Raw genomic sequence first — 25,526 nt, forward strand, 5'->3', positions numbered from 1 at the left:
AAAACTATTGATACAATTCAAGAATGTTATATTGATTTATTCCTCTTATACGAAACTACATAATTAAAATTGTGTCAAAATGGCTGCGCCCTATGGGCACACACCGGAGGCGAACAGATCGGACGAACATTCAAGCTGATCGCGGTCTGCTTTATCTGTCTGAAAACGGTTTACGTAAAATCGTTTTTTCTTGGGAGATACTTACAAAGCCTGTTTACCTGTGCAGAGTATGGCTTCCAGGTTGCTCAGGTGTCTGACCAGCCTGAGAGGGCAGGCAAATGTCAAGCAAAGTCACTTGAGTCTGAAAAAATATTTTGGACCAGCCACAGCAGCAGTCCGTACCAAGTCAACATCCAATAAAGATAAAGATGTCAGTAGTCTGATCCAACCTCTCACCATCAAGCCAACAAATCTGTCAGATGACATCAATGTCGGTGCTGAACTTAGTGGACATTTGAAAAAAGGTAAAATTGTGATAGAAGCTTGGTATTACATCAGTGAAAGCGAAACTGAAAGATAATTTCCAATGAAAGATTTTGAAGCAGTGTGAGAAGAAATATCAAATATGTGATACCTGTACTATCAACATTTTTTGTAACCATGAACATTTTCCAGTTTATTTTACTCACAGTTTCCTTGCTGTTGGTGTTCACACACACACACACACACACACACACACACACAGAGGAACATGCACAAACATACACACACATGCACGCGTGTGTGCGTACGTGCGCACGCACACACACACACACACACACACACACACATTTGATACATGTTGTTTTCTTGTTATAGAGGACTTGCTGAGGATTTTGAATGAGTTCTACCGAAGACCAGTGGTGAAGACCTTGGCAGCTGAGAATGGCCTTGACAGTATGTGCATGTCTGTCTATAGATGATAAGGAAAATAATTTTTGTGTGGATGATACATTGTACGTCTCTGTCAACCTTTGTATTTGTCTGAGTGAGTATGCGTGTTATTGATATTTAAAGTATTTTCAATATTATTTTTTAATGTACCTAATATTGAAAATATTTTTATGATCTTGTTTAACGTTAAAAATAGATTTGTTTTTGTTGGTGCTTTAGATAAACTGACTGAAAATGAAGTTCAAATGCAGAACATGTCGTTCTACACATATTATTTTACTTTATGTTATATAAAGTAAAAAATAGTAGCATGGTATGAAGTATTGTCCAATATTGAACTTATGCACACAGACAACGATCCTTATCCACTCCTTTCCTCACAATCCTGCCCCCCCCCCCCCCCCAGCCCCTCCCTGTCTCACCCCCACCCCTCCCCAATCACTCCTCTCAAACCCTGTTCCATCCACCTCAAGTCTTCACCCCTGCACACACAAATAAGAAATACTCAAAACACAAAAAGTGACACACATTTCATTCAGTGTTGCTTTACTATGCTTTCAGAAAAGCTGTTCCATCAGTCCTACATGAGTTTTCGGAAGTTTGTGGTGGAGTCTGAGCATCTGCCTGTTGATCTGCACATCGTACTGAGTGATGTTCTACAAGGCGCGGGTGAGTCTGAGAGCAAAAAATTTGAACACAGTGCCCTCAGTGCTATTGATAGAAGTTGGTTCAACGTAAAATGTTTTCATTCTGAGCGATCTTCAGGAAAGTCATCTCTGAAAACAGTATCTGAATATGTTATGTTGATGTGTTGTGTCCGGGAAAGTTCATCATTGAATATAGCATCTGAGTATGTCAAATTCATGTGAAATGTGATCTTTTGAGCTAAACTCCACATGAACTTGAGACTCGATTGTCATTGATTTAATGATATGTCTAGCATTTCAGATTGATGATAGCCCACACTATTTACACATAATTGTAATGGCATGAGCCTCTGTTTCTTTGTGGGAAACGGGTGGCACACAGTTTTATCATCACTCAATTTATGTAGTTTGACTGGTTTATGATCTTTGCTATTTTGCATCTGACTTTCAGTTGTCAGGGTCATTATGGCTATATGTGGTCCCTGTGTGTTCCTGCTCAGTCTGAAGGTCTGGTATCTGTGATTGATGATAAAAAGTTTTGGGGGAAATTTTGATTGGTTAATTCAAGATTGAATGCAGACAGAAACTTTTTTTTATATAATTTCTTGAGCAGATTTATTATTTTCATTTTGTTGCCAGTGAACAACTGGACTTTTTTTCCATCCTTACAGGGCATGTGGATGACCTCTTTCCATACTTCTTACGGCATGCCCGTGAAATATTTCCACACCTTGATTGCATGGAAGACCTGAAAAAAATTAGTGACCTGCGCTTGCCAGCAAACTGGTAAGACTATTTCTAATGTAGTATGTTCAGTTTTTTTGGTTTTTGTTACTCTTGTTGAAATACCCAACACAATTGGATTGTTGTTTTCAGGGCAAAACTTGAATTGTAACACTTTGCACCAGAGATTATTTCTTTTCCAAAACATAAATCATTTTTATAACTTTATAAAATTCAAAAGCTGTTATTGCTAAAATTGTTTATCTGGTGAAACACTGATGAAATGAAAACAGTTGAAAACCGTTCCTCTCAAAAGGTTTTTGATTGTTATGGATACTTATATAGTGCTTATCCTCGGTTGGAGACCAAGCTCTAAGCGCTTTACAAACACGGGGTCATTTACACAACAGGCTGTGTACCTGGGTAGAGCTGACTGACGGTTGCCATTTGCGTTCATCATTTGTTTCCTGTATCATTCAATCAGATTCAGGCATGCACACATACACACTCAGACGAGCATGTAACATTTAACATTTTACTTGTTTGACTATTTGTGTATTTACCCGCTATGTAGGCAGCCATACCTCGTTTTAGGGGGTGTGCATACTGGGTATGTTCTTGTTTTCATAACCCACCGAATGCTGACATGCGCCACCGAGATTCGAACCCAGGACCCTCAGATTGAAAGTCCAATGCTTTAATCATTCGGCTATTGCGCCCGGTTTTAACAATCTAAGGTTACACTAGTTACTTAAAGAGATTTCAAAATTAAGACAACAAACAAGCATTGGCGGTAACTTTCAGCCAGGTAAGGGCAGACAACGTCAAGCCAGTTCTGCTTAGCATTTCCCATCAGCTTACATACCATTCATGGTAGCCCTGTTTGTGTAGGAAAAAAAGTTCTTTTATTTTTTCTTTGGAGGCATCATTTCCTTCCATAAGACAGATGAGAATAATTTGATGAGGAGACCTCTGAGAATAGGTTAAGAGCAGATCTCTTTGGCAATACATGACAGTGCTGTGTACAAGTGCTCTCCCTTCTGCTGTCACTGATGGTTGGTACTTGAGACTTTTCTTCTTCTTCTCTTTTTTTTTTAGATTTAAAAAAAATTTTTTTTTAAAGCATTTTAAAGCAGTCTTTGTTGTTGTTTTTTGTTAGGTGCAGTCTCTTTTACACAAATCTGTTGTTGGTTGAATCTTAGCTGGGCTGGTGTGCTTGTTTATAAAAGCAATGCATGAAGAAAGAAGGTAGCAGAATGGATAAGACACTTATCTGCCAGTGCAGTGTGTGTGAGGATCTGGGTTCGAATCTCATGCTTGCCCTTTCTCCGAAGTTTGAATGGAAAATCAAACTGAACATCTAGTCATTCAGATGACACAATAAACAGAGTTCCTGTGCGACACCCACTTAACCCTTTTAAAAAGAACCCATGGCAACATAAATGTTGTTCTCTGGCAAAATGCTGTAGAAGAAATCCACTCTGATAGGTAAACAAATATGTATTTCAAGGCTGACTAACATGTTGGGTTATGCTGCTGGTTGGGCGTCTGTACAGCAGATGTGGTGTAGTGTATATGGATTTGTTTGAACGCAGTGACGCCTCCTAAAGAAATTAAAACTGAAATCTAATGACCTGTGAGACAGAAAAGCAATTTATCATTTTTACTTTTAGACCTGTTGCATCAGTTGGCACAGGGCGTGTGCCAAAACCAAAATAAACCCTGCCTGTGTGCAAACTAATGAGAAGTGCTAAGCAGCAGTAGCTTCAAGTTGTTTGTTCATGCTCGTGCAGAAGTCTTTGTGCTTGTTCTCTGTTTAGTGTTTTCATATTTGGTTTTATGACATATGATCTTATGGCTGGTTTGTTTTCAGGTACCCAGAAGCAAGAGGCATCCAGCGCAAGATAATTTTCCATGCTGGTCCCACCAACAGCGGAAAAACACACCACGCTTTGGAAAGGTTTCTCACTGTGAAGACAGGTGTATACTGTGGGCCACTTAAACTTCTGGCTTCTGAGGTCTTTCATAAGAGCAACACTGCTGTGAGTTGTTATTTGATTCCGTTTTTCTTGTGTGTGTTTGTGTATGTGTGTGTGTGTATGTGTGTGTGTGTTGAAGTAAACATCTGAAATGGTGGTTATATATACATCTGAAGTTGGGCAACTTTATTGGTTTGATATCTGCAGAAATGATCTTGAAAATGTTCTTTGTTTTATGCTTTGAGTCTGTGTTCATATGATCTCTATAGTTTATGAGTATGATTGAACTGGTTTGTTAAAAAAAACCCAAAAAAACCAGCACAGCTGGACAATAAAATGTGGAAACAACATAACCCCACCCCCCCCCCCCAAAAAAAAAAAAGAAAGAAAAAAGAACAGACTCAACTCTCCAAAAACAACCCCCCAAAAAGAATCTAGTCTCTTTTTAAGCCCCCCACCCCACCCCCCACATCTTACCTCCACACCAGTTAACACAGTTTGGATGTGGCTGCTCTTGGCTGCCTATAGGAATGGCCGTTGACTGCCAGAATGAACTGTAAGATTCCCACACCCCCAGTTATTGCTCTCCCCAACCCACCACTTTCAGTTAGCAGTTTGGACATTGACCTCTATCCATAGTATCATGGCCTGTTTAATCTCCACTTCCTCCATCCCAGCCCCAACACTTGCCACCTTTTGGTTGTAAGCTTGTAGGTATATTCAGTGTAAAGAGTATTTATTAACAAAACAAAACAAAACAAAAAAAAGTATGTGGAACAAGACAGTTATGCTTCCTTCTCAAGGCCTGCAAGCCTTCAGGTCTGTTACTCTGTGATTTTAGGCCCCTCTCGTAGGATTTAACCTGTGTGTGTGGTTTGTGTATATGTGTTGTGCAGGCATTTGATTCTTTTTCTTGTTTCTTTCTCTGTGTGTTTGTGGGTGGAAACTTTTATTCACCCTTTGTAAATCAGGTTCATTCGTTCATTCATTCACTCAAGGGCACACCATGTGACCTGGTGACGGGAGAGGAGCGAAGGTACGCCAGCGAAGACAACACAGCGTCTGGACATGTGGCCTGTACTGTGGAGATGGCCAGTGTCACCACACCCTGTGAGTCACTTTGTCACCTGCCTTATGTCTCTTTTCTTTCTCCCCTCTCTGTCTTTCTTTGGTGAGTTTCGCTGTCTTGTTTCTGTCTGTGTGTCTCCCTTCTCCATCTTTCCCTCCTGCACCAAATCTCCTCCTACTCACCCTGTGCCCCAGTTAACCAGTCTCAATGGCAGCAGTCCCCCTGCAGGGAGCTAACAAGGTCAGGTTGTCAAGAGGCCACACACCAGAGGAGACCTTGCACTGCTGCTGCGTCATATTGATGATGTTTGCAGTGCCTGTTCTAATCCAACATATGCAGGATGCCACCTACTAATCACAGAAACAGACTGTTAGATTCTTTTCTTTCCACTTACCCAGAGTAATCAGCTGCTGTGTGCTATGGCACTCAGTACCCAGTGACGAGAACTCCCCACAAGAAATGAAAAGTAAAAAGTGTCCTGATACGCATCTTGAAGTGACTTCTACAAGTTGTGTTTGTATCCTCAGAAAATTCCTGTTAGTGCACATGATTAATTCCACATGGCAGCTGGCACTGTACAAATGCAAAAAGTTAAAGAACCATGTCAAAATTTTCCTTTACAAATATATAAATATATAAGAACCCTGTTGATATCTTCCTTGCAGATGAGGTGGCCATCATTGACGAGATTCAGATGATCAAGGACCCACAGCGAGGGTGGGCATGGACGCGAGCGTTGCTGGGTATGTGTGCCCACGAGGTTCACCTGTGCGGGGAAGCCTCCGCCATTGACCTGGTTCAAGAGCTGATGATGGCCACTGGAGACGAGGTGGAGGTGAGTGGGACTAGTCTTGGGAAAAACGAGTGGACCGTTTCCTGGTTTGAAAAAGTCTTGGGAAAAATTGAGAGGACCATTTCCAGGGCTGGAAAAGTCTTGGGGAAAATATGTTTTGTTCTTCAGGGTCTGGAAAAGTCTTGGAATTTTGATGAAAACCCTTGACCAGTATCATTCGACAAAGAGATTAATGCATATGTTGGTGTTGTTGCTTTTTAAGTGAAAATTGAACATTGATGTCAGGATGTCTACTGATCTATTTTGTCAGCAGTCTTGCAGACTTTTTTTTTTTTTTTTTTTTTTTTTAGCTCAGTTTGGCTTATTGTACAGAACTTTTTTAGTCTGGTCTGAAAAAGGTATGGAGAATGTATGGGATTTTGTTTGGTCACATCTGTGGGAACCGTTGTGAGATGTCATGGCTCCTCTGTCACTTCAGTGTTGGTAGAAGGTGTGTGTGTATGTGCGTTTGTGTGACTCTGCATGTGAGGATGTTTGAGTATATTTGTGTTTGTGCATGTGTGCGGTTGTGTTTTGTGTAATGTGGGCTTTAGTGTGTGTGTGTGTGTGTGCACCTGATTGCATTTGTGCATGAAATGTGTGTGTGGTCTGTGTGTGTGTGTGTGTAAGTTTGTTTATATGATGTGTGCTTGTGTGTATGATGTCTGTGTATGTGTGTTTGTATGTCAAAACAAAAGGAAAACAGAATCAGATCGTTCGAAGAGAAAAGTTAATTTACAATTTCTGCATCTGTTTTTGAATAAGTCTGCTGTGACATTCTGGACAACTTTTAGTAAATGGTGTATGCATTTGCCTTTAGATTAATAGTTAATGAAGCATGGTATCCAGTAATGTCATCTGGTATAATATTCATGGTTCAAGGTAGCCATGGTAACTTCTGTGCCATACATTTTTATAGAGCAAGTGAAAAGTCCATGTCTTTGTCCCAGGTGCGCCGATACAAACGTCTGACAAAACTGGAGTACCTTGACAGAGCTGTTGGTAAGTAGACTTAGGCATAATTTTGTTGTTATTGTTCTGTCCATCACTTTGTTCAGTTGATATTTCTTTTTTCCCTCCCATATTGTCTTCTCACAGCTATTTGTCTTTGTTCCCCCCCCCCACCACACCCCCCTTACCCCCTCCCCCTCCTTCCCATTTATGTTTGCATGTTAGTTTAATTACACATACTTAACCATGACCCACTAGTGCAGACTCTGGCAGGGGTCTGACATTCCTGTCCTGTGCAAACTACTATCCGCCTATGCGGAGAAAACGAAAGTAGCTACGGCTGATAACCTCCCGGAAGTAGGTAACCTCCCCTTTGCCCCCCTGACTAGCGCCCTCCTTTTCCAGCAGCCATTATGACTCCTGTTATATACGCTCCAAGACATTTTGATGATGTTCTTTTGTCTGATAGCTATAATTCAAGACAGTTTCCATGACGTTTGATCCATTGTTTGAAAGCAACACACCAAAACATTTTGATGGTTCTCTTTTGTTTGAAAGCTTAGAATGTTAACAGAATTATTAGATACACATTCAGTTTACAACAAAGGTATTTTGTTGTTTGTGGGTTGCTATGTTACAGATCTTGTGAATGGAATCATTTGTTTCAGAAAAGTTCGAAAACGTCCGTCCAGGGGACTGCATCGTGTGCTTCAGCAAAAACGATATTTACTACATCAGTCGGCAGCTGGAGAGCATGAACAAGGAGTGTGCTGTGATTTATGGCGGCCTGCCTCCAGGTGAGCTGGGAACGCACTGGTATAGTACTGGTGTTTGCTTTAGTAAGTCATATTTTTTGTGGTTTCAGAGTCCTTGTGATAAAAGCGTACAGTCTGAAAAAGGATAAAACGTTTCAGTTACATGTTTGCCCTATATTTTATGTGTCAGCGTGTTTAGATTTGATTAAGCGTGTAAAATAAAGTTGTCTTTGGATGTTTCCTTTATTTTGTATCTGTCAGGGTCTTTTTTGTGTTGTATTGACAGGAAAAAATATTTTTTAACTACACATACTTAACCGTGACCCACTAGTGCAGATTCTGGCAGGGGTCTGATTCCTGTCCTGTGCAAACTACTACCCGCCTATACGGAGAAAATGAAAGTAGCTACGGCCGATAACCTCCTGAAGTAGGTTACCTCCCCTTTGCATTCCTGACTAGCGCCCTCTTTTCCCGGCAGTCATCTTTTGAAAAAATATATATCACAAAAGAGAGTAGTGTGTGGATCTCTGAATTCAGCTTCATGAAAACAAATCCAGTAATAATTTGCTCAGCAGTTTAAGAGATTGTCATCAGAAAGTGTTGTCAGGGTCAAAATAAAAAGACTTGATTGAGAAGGCAATAGAATCATGAATAGTACAATGTTAGGCTGGGAGCATAGGAAAGGGGATTACCTTGGAAAAGAATAGAGGGGGAGAGAGAGAGAGAGAGTATGGGTACAGACAGATATTGGGATGCAGTTACTAGGGCAGCAGCAGCTGATGTTGCATTTCGCAAGACTTAAATGCTTCTTCTAGTGCATAACAAACAACTGTTTCTCCTCTCGGTGGGTATGCATTTTGGGAAAGTGTTTATATTTTGTTCGTCATGCAGCAATATTATTTTGTAATATGAATGATTTTGTTTGCTTCTGTTTGCAGGCACCAAGCTGGCCCAAGCAGCCAAGTTCAACAACCCAAATGATCCCTGCAAAATCATGGTGGCCACCGATGCCATTGGAATGGGTCTCAATTTGTGAGTTTTCTACTCTTCTATTGTCCTTTGCTCTCCTCTCCATTCTTCTCTCCTGTTTTTTTCCTGCCCCCACTCTCTCTCTCTCTCTCTTTATGGGATGTTAAATCATTTTTAAATCATCTTCCCAGGGGAAAGCATGTCACTGCAGTGCATCACCACGCAGGTTTACTTGGGCCTTTTTTCTGCTTTCATGTATATTTGTTTTACTATCAAAGTTGATTTTTCTGCAGAATTTTGCAAAGTACAACTTTTTTTCTGTTGGTTCTTTTACATGCACTAAGTGTATGCTGCACACAGGACCTCAGTTTATCATCTCATATGAAAGACTAACACCCAGACCACAACTCAAGGTTTAGTGGATGAGGAAAGTAAAAAGCATTGTCCTAATATGGGACTTGAATGCGTAGATGCTTGGTTCCTAGTCGGGTGTAATAACATTAGGTCACTGCTTCACATACAGTGTATGTTATTCTGGTCACACCCTCTTGTGCCACTGCCAAGATGTGCTTGAGTGCACGTGCGTGTGTGTATCTGCATCTTGTGTGGAGTGGGAGTGGCTATGTGGGCTGCAGTTGGAGCAGGAGGATTTGTGCATGCGGGTGTATTTGTGTGTTTTTAGTATGTATACATTATTGTATTTTTCATTTTAAACGCCCATGGCTTTTGTTTCATTAGATTGTGCGTATCAAATATCCTTTTTTTTTTCTTTTCTTTTTTTTATTGATTTTATTTCAGATTCAGTTGTGAATACCACAAAGGATTTTTCTTGTTTATTTTTTATATTTTTAGTTTCTGTGAAGGAGATGGCTGAGGTGAATTTATGTTTGAGTTGAATATAAAGGTTTGTGCCACACTTGAATGGGAATCAGGTTGTTGGTTTTTAAAGAAATTAAAGATAAAAAAGAGAAGAGTGTTTGCAAGCTTTAAACATAGTGTAATTATACCCTATGGGCTTGAATTAAAGGGCTGATTAGTTAAGGTCTTAAGTATCTGTGGACAGCACTGCATCTCCTACAGTCACCCATTTCTGCCACTGAGTTTTCATCATGTATGACTGTTTTCACCTCAACATTTAAGCAGTTGTGCCTCAGTGGTAGGGAACGGTGTGTATGTAGATGTTTCCATAATGTACCGGACACAGAAATGGGCTGCAGGACATCGAGCATGCGTGTTTGATGTTAATCACGCCCCTATATCGATTGATGGTTGAGGCACTGGTAGATTTGCATATGTGGATTTTGGAAGATTCCCCACCCTGACCCCATGAGGAGCTTGTAGGATTTGAACCACAGACACACTGGACAGACAACTGATCTCTGACCACCTGGTCACCAAACCTTGCGGCTCAGATCATGGTTTTGTTCTTTTGGCTTCAGGAAGTGTCCTGCTAAAGGCTTTGGTTTTGTCGGTTGGGCCTTGAGAGCCCTATCCTAAGTTTGTGTGAAACACAAGCATGAAATAAAATAAGATTAACAAACAAAAATTTGAAATAAGTACACTTTTTAATTTAAATTTATGTACTGAGCCATCAAAAGCATCATCTTCTACTGACATAAAATGAAATAATAGAAACATACAAAATAAATAAGTAAATACATTGAAATATAAATGTATGTTGTGCATAGCCATCAAGCGCATCATCTTCTGCTGATATAAACAAATAAAATAAATAAACACGTTCAAAGTATAAATGTATGTGCAGAGCCATCAAGACGTATCATCTTTTACTGAAACAAAACAGTAAATATATAAGTGAACAAACACCTTGAATATAAACATGTGCAGAGCCATCAAGCACATCATCTTCTACTGCCATAAACAAACACAATTTATAAATAAACATGTTAAAATTTAAACATGTGCAGAGCCATCAAGTGCATCATCTCCTACTGACATAACCAAACAAAATAAAGAAATCAACACATAAATGTGCAGAACCATCAAATGCATGATCTTCTACTGACATAACCAAACAAAATAAAGACATCAACACATAAATGTGCAGAGCCATCAAGCGCATCATCTTCTACTCACTGATGAAGCCTCACCTGACAGAGAGCGGGGAGAAGGAGATGGACGTGATCAGCACCTCACAGGCGCTGCAGATAGGGGGAAGGGCCGGCCGCTACAACACCGCCTATGAAAACGGGGAGGCTACCACCTTCAGGAGCGACGACCTGAATCTGCTGAAAGAGGTCATCAGTCGCACCATCGATCCTATTGAGGTGGGTTGTGTTAGCGTTGTGTTGCTTGTCTTGAAAATGTGTGTGTGTGTGATGTGTGTGTGTGATGTGTGTGTGTGTGTGTAAGAGAGAGGGAGAGAGAGAGGCTAATGTTTTATGTTGTATGTGTGTGCGTTTATGTGTGTGTGTGTGTGTGTGTACATGTGTGCATGAGAGAGAGTAAGAGAGGCTAATCTTTTATTTTTTAGATAAAAGAAAACTATTTTCAATATGAAGGGAATAGTGAGGTTTTATGTCCAGCTTTGTTTTGTACTTTTTTTCTTTTTTTTGGTTTTTTTTGTGCATCTGATAAAGAGAATTCGGTTTTGAAGCAAACTGTAGCTGTTAAAGTGATACTGCAGGTTTTTGTCGTTAAATGCTGGAGAAAAGAGGATCTTAATTTTTAAACCTTCCAACTGAGTGCTTTCTGATATCCATTGCAATTTCAGCGTTTTCACAGGGAAGAGGGAGAGAAAGAGGGAAGTCCAATATTGAGCCTAAAACATAAGGCTCTTTATTTAATGTTTTCCCCCCATACCCTATTCAGTGGGGTTTTGCAGGATTTAATCGGTCTAGGAAGTCTGGAAAAATGAGAGAAGTGAAATGGAAAAGTCTTCGAAATTATGTTTTGCCCTTTGGGTCTGGAAAAGTCTTGGAATTTTATTTTTGATAAAGCCCTTGACCAGTTCATTTCAACAAAGAGCTTGATGCATTAAAACAACAAGAGGCAAACAATGGAAAAAGAATAAATGATGTAGACTGAACATTGATGCCAGGATATCTGCCAATCTTTTTCGTCAGCAGTATAGCATGCATTAAATTTTTTTGAAAATTGTGTTTGGCTTTGTGTTTAGTATGGAAAATTATCAGTCTGGTCTGGAAAAAATATGGATTTTTTTTTTTTTTTTTTTTTTTTTTGGTGGTCTTATCTGTGGAAACCCAAGGGGTTTGATAGCATGTGAGACTTAAGACTTTCTCCTTGGCGTTTACAACCATGCCAGACAAAGCGTGTGTATATTTGTGGTGTGTTGTTTACATTGCAGCAAGCTGGATTACATCCCACTGCAGAGCAGATTGAGCTGTTTGCCTACCACCTGCCTCATGCCACACTGTCAAACCTTATCGTGAGTGGGTTTGTGTTTATGGCTAGTGGTAATGTGCCTGTGTTAGTGGTACATGCTCAACTACGAAGTGAGTGTCCACTGGTTTGAGTCCAACCTTGATTTTTAAAAAAAATTTCATTTATGACACACAAAAAGTATTAAACATTTTTGATAAATAAGGGCTATAAGGACACATCAGCTGGCTCAGAAAACAAATCTCAATCTCAGAGACCACAGTTCTAGAAAAAATGAAACAGTTGATGGTGATTTATCACTCCCTGTTGTCCAGTAGATGTTGAGTGGTAGTCTAAGTGCAAGTCTCTCCATGGCAACAAAAGGGTTGTCCCTGGCAGAAATCTGTGGAAAAAATGACTCATTGTAAATACAAAAGGGGGGGGGGGACAGCAAAGGTTGGGTTGGGAGATCTTACTGAACTATGGTGATGTGCTCTCTCTGGGATGAGTAACGCAAATTTCACACAGAAAATGATGCAATACAATACAATGTAGAAATATTTCTGTGTGCATATATGTATGTATGTTCTGGTTTTATTTCTTCTGTATATTAAAATGTTGAAGAAAACATGTTGATTTTATTTGAGCATTTTTCGATGTATTGCCTGGCAACTGTCATTATTATTAATTTTTTTTTAATGTTTACTGATTGTATCTTATGAACTGTGACTGTCTGTTAGTTAATTTCAGCAGGTTTTTTGTTTTTGTTTTTTTGTTTTTTTGTTGTTGTTCATTTTATTTATTTTGATTAGTATTTTTGATGCCAGTATAATCATGAGTATCACTGGTAATATAGAACACACAGTTTCTCTCTTTTCAGGCAGAATTTTTTTGGATTTTGTGTTTTTGATGGTTGGGAATGCAGTGGGTGGGGGTTCTTTCCATTGGTATTATACAAGAGACTAGTAATTTGTGTAAAAGACTTGGAGTTTTTCAGGTGCTACGATTTATATTTAAAATGATATACCTACTTGTAATACTGTTGATTTCTCATTGTGGTAGTAAAGTTTTCTTCTTATTGTTTTGTTTTTCTTGTTACTACACCTTGTGCCTGTCTTCACATATCACTGTGAAGCATCTGTTGTTCTTTGTTTATTTTATCCTCAGGACATTTTCGTGACATTATCCCAACTGGACAGTGACAAGTACTTCATGTGTAACGTGGATGACTTCAAGTTCCTGGCTGACATGATTGAGCACGTGCCCCTGAACCTGCGGGTGCGCTACGTCTTCTGCTGCGCCCCCATCCCCAAGAAACAGCCATTTGTCTGCACCATGTTCCTCAAGGTAGCTGTTTTGTTGTTGTTATAATGATGATGGTGGTGGGTGGTGGTGGTGGTGGTGGTGGTGGTGGTGGTGAATGTTTTCCCCAAAGATGTTCCCCTTGCTGTGACTGGAGCACTTTGTCTTACAGTTTGCACGTCAGTTCAGCCGCAACGAACCCTTGACCCTGGACTGGCTGTGTCGTCAGACTGGTTGGCCTTTCGCCACGCCCTCTGTCATTGCTGACCTTGTACACCTGGAAGGGGTGTTTGACGTCCTGGACTTGTATCTCTGGCTGGGGTAAGGCTGGTGAAACCTACAGTTATCAAATCGGTATGAAAAAAATGTTTGTAATCAGGGAATCGATAGAGACAAATGGATCTGTTATGTTATAAAAGACAAACTTCAGTACTCTGCAGACTGCAGTGGCTTTTTGAAACCTTTTTCTTTCTTGCAAAATCTTCTTCATGTGTCACTGTTTGCACACCAGATGAATGTTGCTGCCTTTTGTCTCATGGTGGTGTTGTGAGTGCCTGAAGTTAAGGGATGTTTCCATGTTTCCTCGAGTGTGTTTACCATTGTGTTATTCCTGCAATCTATCCAATTTTTCTTTTAGAATTTCAAATAGTGTTTTAAAAAAAGTGGGTTTTTTTTTTCCAGATATGGCCACAAAAATAAATCATGTTCTATAGTGATCAGAAGATTGTTCTTTGTTCTTGCTTTTGAATATATATTAAACAAGTCATTACAGGCAACATTTGCTCCATAAACCAGCAAAGCAAGGATATGAAATTTTTTTAACTAATAAAGAAAAGAGTCAAGAAGAATACTGATATGGACACATATAAGTTATTTTGTTCTTGGGAAGTCAGTAACTTGAGTGATTTGTGAAAGATAATTACCGTAAAGTTCGGTCTATTGAGCGCACTGGTATATAAGCCGCACCCATTAAATTTTGGAAAAAATTGAACTTTATACATACATAAGCCGCACCGGTTTATAAGCCACACTTATTTCCGGTACCGGAACACATACTGATACTAAGAAAAGCTGTCGATACTGTAGGTTATGAAATAAACACAAGCAGGAACGACACAAAGAAAAGCAAGCGAAAATACTGCTAGTGCCACAAAAAAAAAAAGAAAATAAACACAACAAAAATAAGATCCATAATTTAGGGATAGTCACATTTATTAAACATCATCCTGCTCACTGAATCAACTAAAATCTTTATCTTCAGTGTCCGAGTTGAAGAGAACTAGCACAGCTTCCTCCGCCATCTTGTCACTGACTTAGCCACGCTTTCACTTCATGAAGGTGGAGGTCGCTGCTGGTTCGTCGCTTGCACTGTCGTCTGCTAGGTCGATCGCCTTCAATTTGAAGGCTGCATCATAGGCATAATGTCGCGTTTTCGGCATGATGAGGGTGTACGCTTGAGCAGAGTAGAACTGAATGCTGATCTGAAGGCTTTAATGTGTGCGGATTTGATTTATAAAACGTGAACAGTTAGCACACTATCCTGAAGCTCATCCAAAAATCATGATTTTGGTGAGTTGAAGGGCAGCTAAGAATAGACGAGAACGTGACACTCCCGGGATCATTAAAATCCGCAAATAAGCCGCATCATTGTATAAGCCGCAGAGGTTGAAGCTGGGGTAAAAAGTTGCGGCTTATAGACCGAACTTTACGGTACTGAGGTGGTGACTTTGTTAACACCTTAACAGTCTATTTTTTCACGCACACACTGTAGTAATTTAATGACTTATTGGCTGACATCCTTAAGGCCAAGTCTTCAGGAGTTTTTGCCGCAGTAGTTTCATGGCTCTATTGCGTTGGTCAGTAGCATTGTGAGATTGTGGTTGTCACTGCTGTGGTCTTATTGTTGTTTAAGGCAGAAATCTAACTTCATTCAACTGTCTTTTTATTGGTCGACTTTTTTTCTTATACATATGTGTTTTCTGGGTTTTCACAGATACCGTTTCCCTGACATGTTCCCGGACGCCAGCCATGTGCGAGACATGCAGGCAGAACTGGACGAAATAATTCAGAATGGTGTGTCCAACATCACTCGTCTAGTGCGTGCTGCAGAGGACCGAACCCCAGGCACCATGGTCATGGACAGCGAAGATGACTTTTTCATCAAACACCGCAGACAGAAAACTGCTGGATTCGCATCAGAAATGGTCAATGATGGCGAGGACGAGCTTCCAGTGAAACAGTCCTTGGGACAAAAGTACAAGGAACAGTCGTTCAGCTCTGACTCGGCCTACGATTCTCGACTGTCCGCCTCTTTCCTGCAGGCTAAGAATGCCAGGCAGCGACAGGGGCGAAGTGTGAATGATGTGAAGGTGGGACAGGGGAGACTAGCCTCGCAGCTGATCAAGGAAGGGCTGATCACTCCCGAAGTGCTGGCCAAGCTGCAGGCAGAGTGGCAGTCGACGATGGGCAACGGTAATGGGGAGAAAGCATCTTATGGCAATGACAGTGATGGGGAGCCACGGAGACCCTTCAACCGCAGGGGAAGGAGGTGATGGGTGGTGGCATGGTTGTTCCTGATGCTCAAGAGTGGTGAAGAGACATGTGTGTTGTGAAAGGAAAGGGTGTGTCCTCTGTGGAGGAAGGTTTCCAAGAACACTGTGAGTGACACAGAGCAGTTTTTAACCAATGACTAGTTGATGTGATCATGGCACTAACAGTGCGGGAGATAGATTTGCATTTCACTTTGTACAAAATTTATCAAAAGGGAACCAGTATCAGTTAAATTCTCATATTGTTATTGCCAGTTGTAATGTTTTTTTTCCCAATGAAAAAAGTATCAAGTCATTTTAATTAAATTCTTTAAAGGTGTCTTATCTCCACATAACTTACTTGTTATGTAACTGATTATAGGTCCTAGTTAATGGTGAATTATGTTTGAGCTTACATTTCGTATCAGGTTTTTGCCAGCTTAACTCATTCATAGAGTTCTTAGTGAACTTGAGCACCATCAAGCAAATGGTTGCACCTTTGATTACAGCTACTTGTGACAAAGTCTGTATGTACAGTACTGCTGACCTAAGACAAAATTTATGTTTCTGTTTTGCTGACTGTTGATAACAGGACGAATGGGATAAAAAATGTGAAAAGTGATAGAATTGCTCAGTTTGTGAAAACAGTATTTCTGAAGAATTCTGGAAGTATGCAACACAATGATTGCTCTCAGTGCCTCAGATATGTGTGCAAGAGTGGTGTGTGTGTGTGTGTGTGTGCTTGGTGCATGTGCATGCGTGTGTGTGTGAAACTGAAAAATTCTGTCTGAATTTTTATTGAATAGTGTACACAGTTTGTGTAATTGTTCTATATTGTATAATATACATTACATATGCGTCTATTTGAATAGAAGGTATACATGTTTTTACCTGAGAAAGAAATACTAAACTAAAACAGGAAGTTCTGCTAAAAATAAACAAAATCATAAAAGATATGTGACATTGTTGAGAAAGAAAGAATTCTTTTTTCTTTCCTTGTATCCCTGTCTTTAGTTAAACCCCTCATGCCTCCCTTTTCTTTAAGATTGACATTTCACACTCAGAAACAACAAGAGGACAGAAAACAAACATATTCATGGAGGTATAAAAACTATGTTACAAAGTGGTTGGTGAAAAACATCTGGCAAGTGTCTGCTTGATGTGAAGTGACAGTCACTGCATTCTGCAAAAAATGGAGAAATATGGGGGGAGAGGGTGTCAATAGTTGTTGGCCATTGCAGGCTCTTTTTCTTTTTTCGTTTTTTTTCTTGTTGTTTTGTTTTTGTTTTGTCCAATGGAGGTGGGTGTCTTCTTTTCTCCTTTGAAGTCGTATATACTTTCCGCTGGTGTCTTGAAATTTCTAGAGTTCATTCAGAAACATTCCCACAGAGACACATAGTTACCATTGTGTTTTTATTGTGTTTTTAATTAAATTAAACAAATGGGGAAAAAGGAGATATGTATACACAACTGTACTCATGGATGGAAAAAGGATTAACTGTACACACTTGAACAAGCTTTTTACATGAGACAGGATCACAAGACTGAATAAGTATTGGATAAAATATGTAAGTGATCTAATCCTGATTGTGGCAGCATGGCAGAACTGGTAAGGCACTGGACTTCTGAGCCAGTGTTCACAAGTAACTGGGGTTCGAGGCCTGTTTTGACATGGTGTTGTGTTCTTCTGATTTTCCCTTACTCCACCCAAGTTTGAACAGGTACATGATTTTGGAAGGTGGAGGTTAAAGCAGCAGAGGGAGTGGATTAGGCCTTGTTTTCCTGTTTGAAGCCACAGACACATTGGATATAATTTTGCTGCCCTGATAGCTGTGGAAGGCTATTGGGGAGGTCAGAAGGAGGGGGTGGGGGGGATGAATGAGTTTGTGAGTTTCAAATGGGAGAAGGAGAAGAATGTGTGTGTAGATATGTGTGTATGTGGTGTTTGTGCATGCATGTGTGTGTGTGTGTGTGATTATATTATAAGGTACATACTTTCTTAACTTGCTCATGTTTAGCTCATTTACATTTTATTTTAATGTTTACACATGTCAGACACTGAATTACAGTTCCTGTGAACGGAGAATAAACCGTTCTTGAGTCTTGCAATTGAAGCTTGTGCATTTGTGTACAATGAATCACAGCTGTGTGTATGTAACATCAATACCATAACAGGTATTTTTTTTATTCTGTGTGTGTGGCAGTCAAGTCATGGTATTGCCTATATATAACCAGTAGCTCACTGTGACGTAGTCATGTCCAAACTTAGCACAGGCTAGAAGAACAACATCAAGAGAGGTCCTGATGAAAAAGGGATAATACGTTTTCAATGAATTTCCTTTTTACTGTGGTGCTTTGAAAGTTTGAAGACCTTGAACATAAAGTCATGTGGAGCAGTAGCCTGGAAGTAATGTGCCAGACTAGGAAGCCTGACCATTGGTTTGAGTTCCATATAAGGACAGTGATTTTTACTCCACCCTCCACTGGATCTTGAGTGGTGGTCTGGGTGCCGTTCATTAGGATGAGACAATAAACTGAGATCTTGTGTGCAGCATGCTCTTCTCTTAGTGCATGTAAAAGAACCCATTGTAACAAAAGGGTTGTTCCTGGCAAAATTCTGGAGAAAAATACACTTTGATAGTAAAACAGACACACTTGCAGACAGTAAAGAAGAAAAAAGGGCGGCACTGCACTGTGGGAATGCACTTTCCCCAGGGAGAGCAGCCTAAATTTCATACAAAGAAATCTGTTGTGACAGAAAATTGATAAAAATTACAATACAAATTATTGCCAGCAGAATCCTTTGCATTGATTCCCTCCAGCCATTGCTGCCTTTAAATCTTCTCAGACATCTCAAGTTAAGGAGTTGACATGGTTTTGTGCTGGTACAAAATTCCAGTTAGAATTAGGAGGAAATTAGATTGTGGTAGATAAGGGCAAAATGAATAGCAAGGTTGCAATCAAAGCAAGGGATACACAGTCAACAGGCTTAGGGTCCCTGGTTGCCAAAAGCTAAGAAAGATTCAGACACTTGCAGGAAGCAGCTCTCAAAAACTGGGGAGTAGTCTCACAAATAATAGTTAAAAGAACCCACCAGAATTGATACATTAGCATGTGCAACAAGACAGTTAAAGATGGAACTTTTTTAAAAGATTGAACAAAAATCTGGTATTTAGTTAAAACATTGTAATAAAATACACATTCATGTGACAAACAGCAGTGGTTAAGCTCTTAAAATTTTTCAGAAAATATTTTCAGAAAGATAAACTTTCTCTCCTCAGTTTTGTTTCTTATTAAGTTCTTTAAAACTGACCAGATACCTTAGAAAATACATCCAGTTACTCTTCTCAATTCCTTTCTCAAGGACATTGTCCCTTTTCTCATGTGAGAGAGAAAAGGGATTTGTTTCCTGACTGCCAAATTATTCAAGACAAGAAAAGCAATCTTGCACAGCCTCTTTGTAATGATTTCACCAGCTGTCAGCTCCAGAGCAGGTTGTCTCAGGAACAGAAAGGCTGGTGAGTCACCGCCAGCCAAAATGGCCATCACATGTGATCATCAATCACTGTACCTCTTTTATGAAGACAGAGAGAAGCTGAACACATGTGGGGGTTGGTGAATTTTGTTTCTGTATTGTTGTGTTGTAGAGGTGCTGTGGCAGAATTGTTTAGGCATTAGACTTCTGATCCAGTGTTCACTTCTGTTTGGGGTTAGAGACAGTTAGAGACACCGTTTTGGCATAGTCATGTGTCCCTCGGGAAAGGCACTTTACCCTCATTTTCCTCAATCCACTCAGGTGTGAATGAGCACCAGACCTCAGTTGGGGAAGGTTGAAGTAGCTGAAGGAGAGGGTTGGTCCTGGCCTTTCTATGCTGAGCCATGGACACAGTTCATTAAAAACTACAGTCCTGATGGCCACAAAGGTCTTTTTTTTTTACCTTTCATGCTTTCATCACAGCAGATTTCTGTGTGAAATTTAGGCTGCTGTCCCTGGGGAGGGCAGGTTTCCACAGTGCAACGCCACTGCCCATTGATGATTAGACTGTTATATCTATACATTGAAATGGGTCAGGTTGTTCTGGGCTTGTTCAGTGAAGGTTGCGTCGTTTGAGGGTAGTGAGAGCTGAATGTCTGTCTAGGTGGGAGGTCAATCTGGTGTTCCTAAGGAGAGCCCTGGCTGTTAAGGTGGGTGAAATTCCAAGGGGGGTGAAGTCCTGGCTGGCGTTCCTTGGAGGGAAGTCCTGGACTATTATATTTTGTCATATTATCTTTTCCATTTCACTCCTGAATTTGAGCTGGCTGGAAAGGCAGAGATGGGGCTGACAGTGGTCGAGAATTATTTCAACAGACAGTGGAGAAGTTTGGAGATTATTACTTTCTTTTCTTGTGTCTGACATTTGGGAACTATCTTTCTTCTTATCACATCATGTTGAAACTAAAAAAGTAAATCAGTTAACAATGAAAACTTAACCTTTTTTTTTAAAGTTCAGTGTGGGGTGGGGGTGTATGTGTGTGATGTGTGTGTGTGTGTGTGTGTGTGTGTGAGGGCATGTGTGCATGTGTGTGTGCGTGTGTCACTGGAAAACATTAATATTGCCATTTTCTGTGCAGGAAAAAACTTGTTCTGTTGACACCAAATTTAGTTTTGAAATAGAAACAAAAATTTTCTTTCCACACATGCACAGTGCACAACTGGAAACGTTTCAAGAAGCAATAAATGTTTCAACAGTCATTTTACATTTTATCGTTTTTCATACAGATTACATTTTATAATGATGCTTTACCTCATTTTATCTTGAAAAGTTTTCTCTGCTCTCCATTGTTTACTAAGATTTCTCTGATGAATGCAGGCAGTTATGCAGTTTTCTGGAGCTGCTCTTGCATGTGTTGGAATCTTTCTCAGATGTTAACTTTCAGGGAAAGCAATTCTGACGAATCCCCCCAGGACATATGCGATAAAAATGATCAGTATGTCAGCACTTAGATTCATGCCATGGACTTATATATTCTGTTTATAAGTCTGTAGAGTTTGTGTGTGTGTGTGTGTGTGAACAAGATTGATTTAGCTCTGTACACGTAAACTCTTCTTCCAGAAATTGTCATTATGTGTTTGAAGAAATGTCATTTTTCCATGGTCCATTTTCATTTACGGTCTAATAAGCATATAAAAAATATGTTTTCATTTTGTTAAATACGTTTTTCCGCGGCGTTTTTTTTTTTCCCTATTCATTTATTTGAACAAAACGTTTTTTTGTGATCATATTTTATTGCTGGACGTTCGATATCTTTCATTCTTTCTTTTTCCCCCTTCATTATTTGTTCAATTTCAATACGCCTGACTCCCCTCATGGCCTAAGCCGAAAGAAATGCCATCTTTTTAGGAGGGCCATGCTCCACCCACCCCCACCTATGGCTCAAAGAAAATAGACTTTTTTGTTTTGTTTTGTTTTGTTTGATGTTTTTATTCATTCATTTGTATAGAGAGTGGGCAGTATCGTTCATTTGTTTATTTTGTGCGGGCAAATGGACCGTTCTCTAAGTCCACTTGCACGGGCAAGTTCTCCCTGCGGCCACGGCATGGAAGCGACGGTTCTGGCTCTTTCACTGATCCTTTGGTTTATTGCCTGGGTGTGGAAAGGCAGGGGCGAGGGGGGCGGTTTGTGTTCATCCGAATTAAACCCCCATCCTATTATTCATGCCATGTTAGTTTAATTTTTCTTCCCCGTCCTTCCACCGCATTTCCCGGCGCGGCGAATCTATTGCACGACCAGCAAACGGGCGGACGGGGGAACAGCCAATTATTCCATCTTTCTCCATTCCACCACCGGGGGATGGGCGGGCCGTGTCAAGCAGTTTGCAAGTGAGGCGGCAAGTAAAGCAATATGTCCCCGCTCCGCCGTCTAATACCCGCTGATTGATAATCTAATAATGTCGTTTTCGCTAATTAACCTCACAAAGGAGCGCGCGCCGCCAGCCGGAAGCCCAGAAAATGTCGTCTGCTCAGCGCGTGCCGAGTCATGCGCGTGTGAGGAACAGCGAGCGCAAAATGGCGACGGAGACTTTTTTTTTTTCTTTTTTCTTTTTTTCACCGAGGGACTGAGATGCGGGAAAGTTGGGGAGAACGGCTTTTTGGTGACATGCTTTATTATTCGGTGCAAGGCTGCTGCTCTCGCTCTCTCTTTTTTCTCTGGAAAAGATTGGTAAATGGGAATCTCGCGGTTGTTGCGGGAAGTCGGAATGTCTTTAGGGTGACGTTTTCCCCCTTTCACAACCTCGATCAGTGCGATTTTAATCAGACCCTCTTTTTTCTGTTTTGTTGTTCTTGTTTTCTGTTTTGTGTTTTTAATACGATGAGTAATCGACCTCCGACAGGATAGGCCAATGCATATATGTGTCTAGCTTTTACGAGATAGCCTACCTGTCTAACGTGCGTGTACGCCTGCATGTGTGTGTTGTTTCAAAAGCAGCTTCCATTACCAACTGATGAAAAGGAATACTTCACATTAATTTTTGTCCTTTTTTTCCCTTTTTAATTTTTTTCTTTTCATTTATCTTTATATGTGGTTTTTTTGTGTGTGTTTTTTTTTGGTTTTTTTGGGGTTTTTTTAGAAATGAATTTCTCACCTCATCTTTCGGACTTAAGATATAAACATAATCGTCCGTGGACACAATTACGGATGCAGTTAGAGACTACCTTTTCGTAAACTATTCAATGAAAACTGGTACTTCTTGAGCATTTTTTAAAATTGGTTTTTGTTCTAAATTATTTAGGTTTTTACCAACGTATAAAAGTCAGATCCAGAACTTGACGAGGACCAGTATTTCTGCAGCATCTCTCTCTCTTGTTTTTGTTTGTTTGTTTTGTTTTATTTTATTTTCAAATTCGTTTTTTGTTTTAGTGTATTTAGGTTTTCGTTAACGTATAAATGTCACTGAGATCCAGAACCGCACGTGCCGGTGAAGTATCCCAAAGTGTAACTGAAAACTCTCTCTGTGTAAAACACAGTTTGGCGCAAGACGCCATGCATGCACCGAGTGAGATATTATGTCCGCCACAGGCCGGGCGCGGCCAGTCGTTGAAGAACAAATCGTTATTGCTCCTCGGATTAACACCCATTTGTCTCGGCTGACGCAGCCTGCTTGGACGCTGGGAGAGGGAGAGGGAGGGGGAGGGGTGGCCGGGGGAGGGGAGGGGGGGTGGTGTGGTGGAAGAGGGGGTTTCGGGAGGCAGGGAGCTCGGGAGGGGGGGTGATGAAGGGGCCATTGGGTGTGGGAGGGATATCAGGGGAAGGGAGCTCTTGCGACGGAGAAAGAATGAGGACGTCAAGAGCTTGGGGATTATATATATATATTTTTTTTCTTCTTCTTTTCTTTTTATTTAGGAAAGTGAGAGACGTAATGGCAATAGACTCGTGGATGTTGTAGCGTAGTAAGATGTACATTTGTGGAACAAGTTGCGTATTGTGTTGGGATTTTTGTTTTCTTAGAAAAAAAACAACAACCCCAATCAAACAAACAAAAACCATACTGATAAAAAGCTGATCACACCGAATGACCCTTCTTCAACAACGTTGCTATTGTTTTCCTTCAGTTCATGTAAACTAATTCGAAGAGTAACATGCCTGCGCAGTTTGTCCAAAGTCACTGGTAGCTATCCACCTGCATTTCTTTTTAAACACAGATGTAACATTTTCTACAGAATGTTGCTAGGGACAACCCTTTTTTTTCCTTCTTTTATTTATTTATTTATTTTTATTATTATTTTTTTTTTTTACGTGCAGTAAGTGCGTGCTGCACATGAGACCTCGGTTTATTTTCAAATGAATGATAGAGCCAGGGTGATAAAACCCCCTTTCGGTTTTGTTTTCAATGTGGAGATAACAAGATATGATTTTGACTGACGCTTCGTGAATGAAAACAACGCATGCTGATTTAAGTATACTCTGGTATGTGTGTCGTTTTTTTCCCCTTCATTTTTCTTTTTATCCCTTTGTTGCTTATCACTCGTGCTCTTATCACTCATCACGTTCATGGCCACGAAATCTGTTTTGTATAATGCTGAAAACCTATGACATTGTAGTCATTTGGGATGCAAACAAACAACACACACGCGCGCGCATGCACGCACGAACACGCACACACACACACACACACACACACACACACAAGAAGAAAGAGAGAGAGAGAGACAGACAGACAGAAATGGGGGAGAGTACCATTTCTTTTGTTGTAAAACTGGGAAAAAAAACCCCGATCCATCACGTTCCTGTACCAGTACGCTTTTTTTTTCTTCTTCAAAAGTTTAATCGAAAAACAGAAACAAAAAAAACGAAAGATTTTGCACAAATAATTTCAAATGGATGTAAACAGATAATTATAATGAAAAGAATCCCACTGAATTATCCATAAACGTGTAGGGAGAAAAGAGTTAATCGAAAATTATCCGAAAGACGTATAACAATGAAAAGGTTACCCTAAAACAAAAGCACACAAAAAGTATATCATCACATGCGTTCTTTTCAACATATGTTTTAAGGCTTTTAAAAGAAATTACTGAAATACTTGGTTTTTCAGAATGTAATTGATTGCATTTAAAAAAATCTTGCACAAATGCTTAGTAGTTCAATCACATAAAATCTGCGCGCGCGCGCGTGTGTGTGTGTGTGTGTGTGCGTGCGTGTGTGTGTGTTATGCCAAAATAGAAGTGCATGTGCAAGGAAACACTTATGGTTTTCACTGGTGCTCATTACACTAGCTGTTTACCAAAGATTCAGCATCATTTCACCATATATAACCCCCAAGAAGAAAGGTATACATTGAAGTTCCCAAGTAGGAACCCTGTACTATCACGTCTGCTGGTAAACCGCCCGCGACACTTGGTTTGTAATAGTTCAATGGCCCGCGCATCACCGCACGTGCCACTCTGCACTGCAGCTAATAATAGTCCGACTTCGTGCAGAAGTCGCCAGAGCGGCACTTGTGGCACAGGTCCTTGAGGTGAGGCTTGTTGGGGTCCACGTGTCGCTCCGCCTTCTCCTCCTTGGTGCACACGCATTCCTCCAGGCCGCACACAGCACAGCGGATCTTCTCCACCCTGTAGGGCACGCAGGCCGTGTGGCAGCTCTTGCAGTCCTGCTTGTACACTGGCTGACAGGGAGAAGAATGACGTATACCTCCTACCTTGATTACATCAATTATGAAGTACACACGCTCTCTCTCTCTCTCTCACATACACACGCATAGCACGCACGTACACATGCACACGCACACGCACGCACACATACACACACATGTACCAAAAGAAAAAAAGTATCGCATGGTATTCTCTCTCTCTCTCTCTCTCTCTCTCTCTCTCTCTGTGCGAAGAAAAGGAAACTGCATTGGTATGGCCACATAAAAAGATCCACTGGCCTTACAAAACCAATCCTCCAAGGAACAGTCGAATGAGGGAGACGCATGAAAAATAACAACAACAACAACAACGACAACGACGCATACACACACACACACACACACACACACACACAAAGCAGGTGGACGGACAACATTGGAGAGT

The 25,526-nt window shown here is 40.5% G+C and overlaps 2 protein-coding genes across 2 annotated transcripts in view; one reads left to right on the forward strand and one right to left on the reverse strand.

Moving 5' to 3' along the window:
• The first annotated feature begins 81 nt into the window (after positions 1-81).
• LOC143274807 (ATP-dependent RNA helicase SUPV3L1, mitochondrial-like) lies at positions 82-19,097 on the forward strand. The gene is made up of 15 exons (XM_076578739.1): positions 82-464; positions 799-876; positions 1,435-1,542; positions 2,192-2,306; positions 4,117-4,285; positions 5,221-5,332; positions 5,957-6,126; positions 7,074-7,125; positions 7,743-7,871; positions 8,768-8,861; positions 10,867-11,086; positions 12,127-12,207; positions 13,308-13,487; positions 13,615-13,763; positions 15,436-19,097. The coding sequence occupies exons 1-15, from the start codon at positions 230-232 to the stop codon at positions 15,992-15,994; spliced, it is 2,451 nt and encodes an 816-aa protein (XP_076434854.1). The 5' UTR covers positions 82-229; the 3' UTR covers positions 15,995-19,097.
• Positions 19,098-24,240: 5,143 nt separating this feature from the next.
• Positions 24,241-25,526, reverse strand: part of LOC143279494 (zygote arrest protein 1-like) — a 2,569-nt gene continuing 1,283 nt past the window's right edge. The window contains exon 3 of the mRNA XM_076583541.1: positions 24,241-25,117. Coding sequence (XP_076439656.1) covers positions 24,905-25,117 — 213 coding nt within the window. The 3' untranslated portion in view covers positions 24,241-24,904. The remainder of the gene's footprint in view (positions 25,118-25,526) is intronic.

The sequence above is a fragment of the Babylonia areolata genome, chromosome 2 (genome assembly GCF_041734735.1).
Source record: "Babylonia areolata isolate BAREFJ2019XMU chromosome 2, ASM4173473v1, whole genome shotgun sequence".
Classification (NCBI taxonomy): domain Eukaryota; kingdom Metazoa; phylum Mollusca; class Gastropoda; order Neogastropoda; family Buccinidae; genus Babylonia; species Babylonia areolata.

Coding starts and splice junctions, on each gene's coding strand:
- LOC143274807 (XM_076578739.1), top strand. CDS start 230: ATGGCTTCCAGGTTGCTCAGGTGTCTGACCAGCCTGAGAGGGCAGGCA. Junction 11,087..12,126: donor GCACCATCGATCCTATTGAG/GTGGGTTGTGTT, acceptor TTTACATTGCAG/CAAGCTGGATTACATCCCAC. Junction 13,488..13,614: donor TCTGCACCATGTTCCTCAAG/GTAGCTGTTTTG, acceptor TTTGTCTTACAG/TTTGCACGTCAGTTCAGCCG.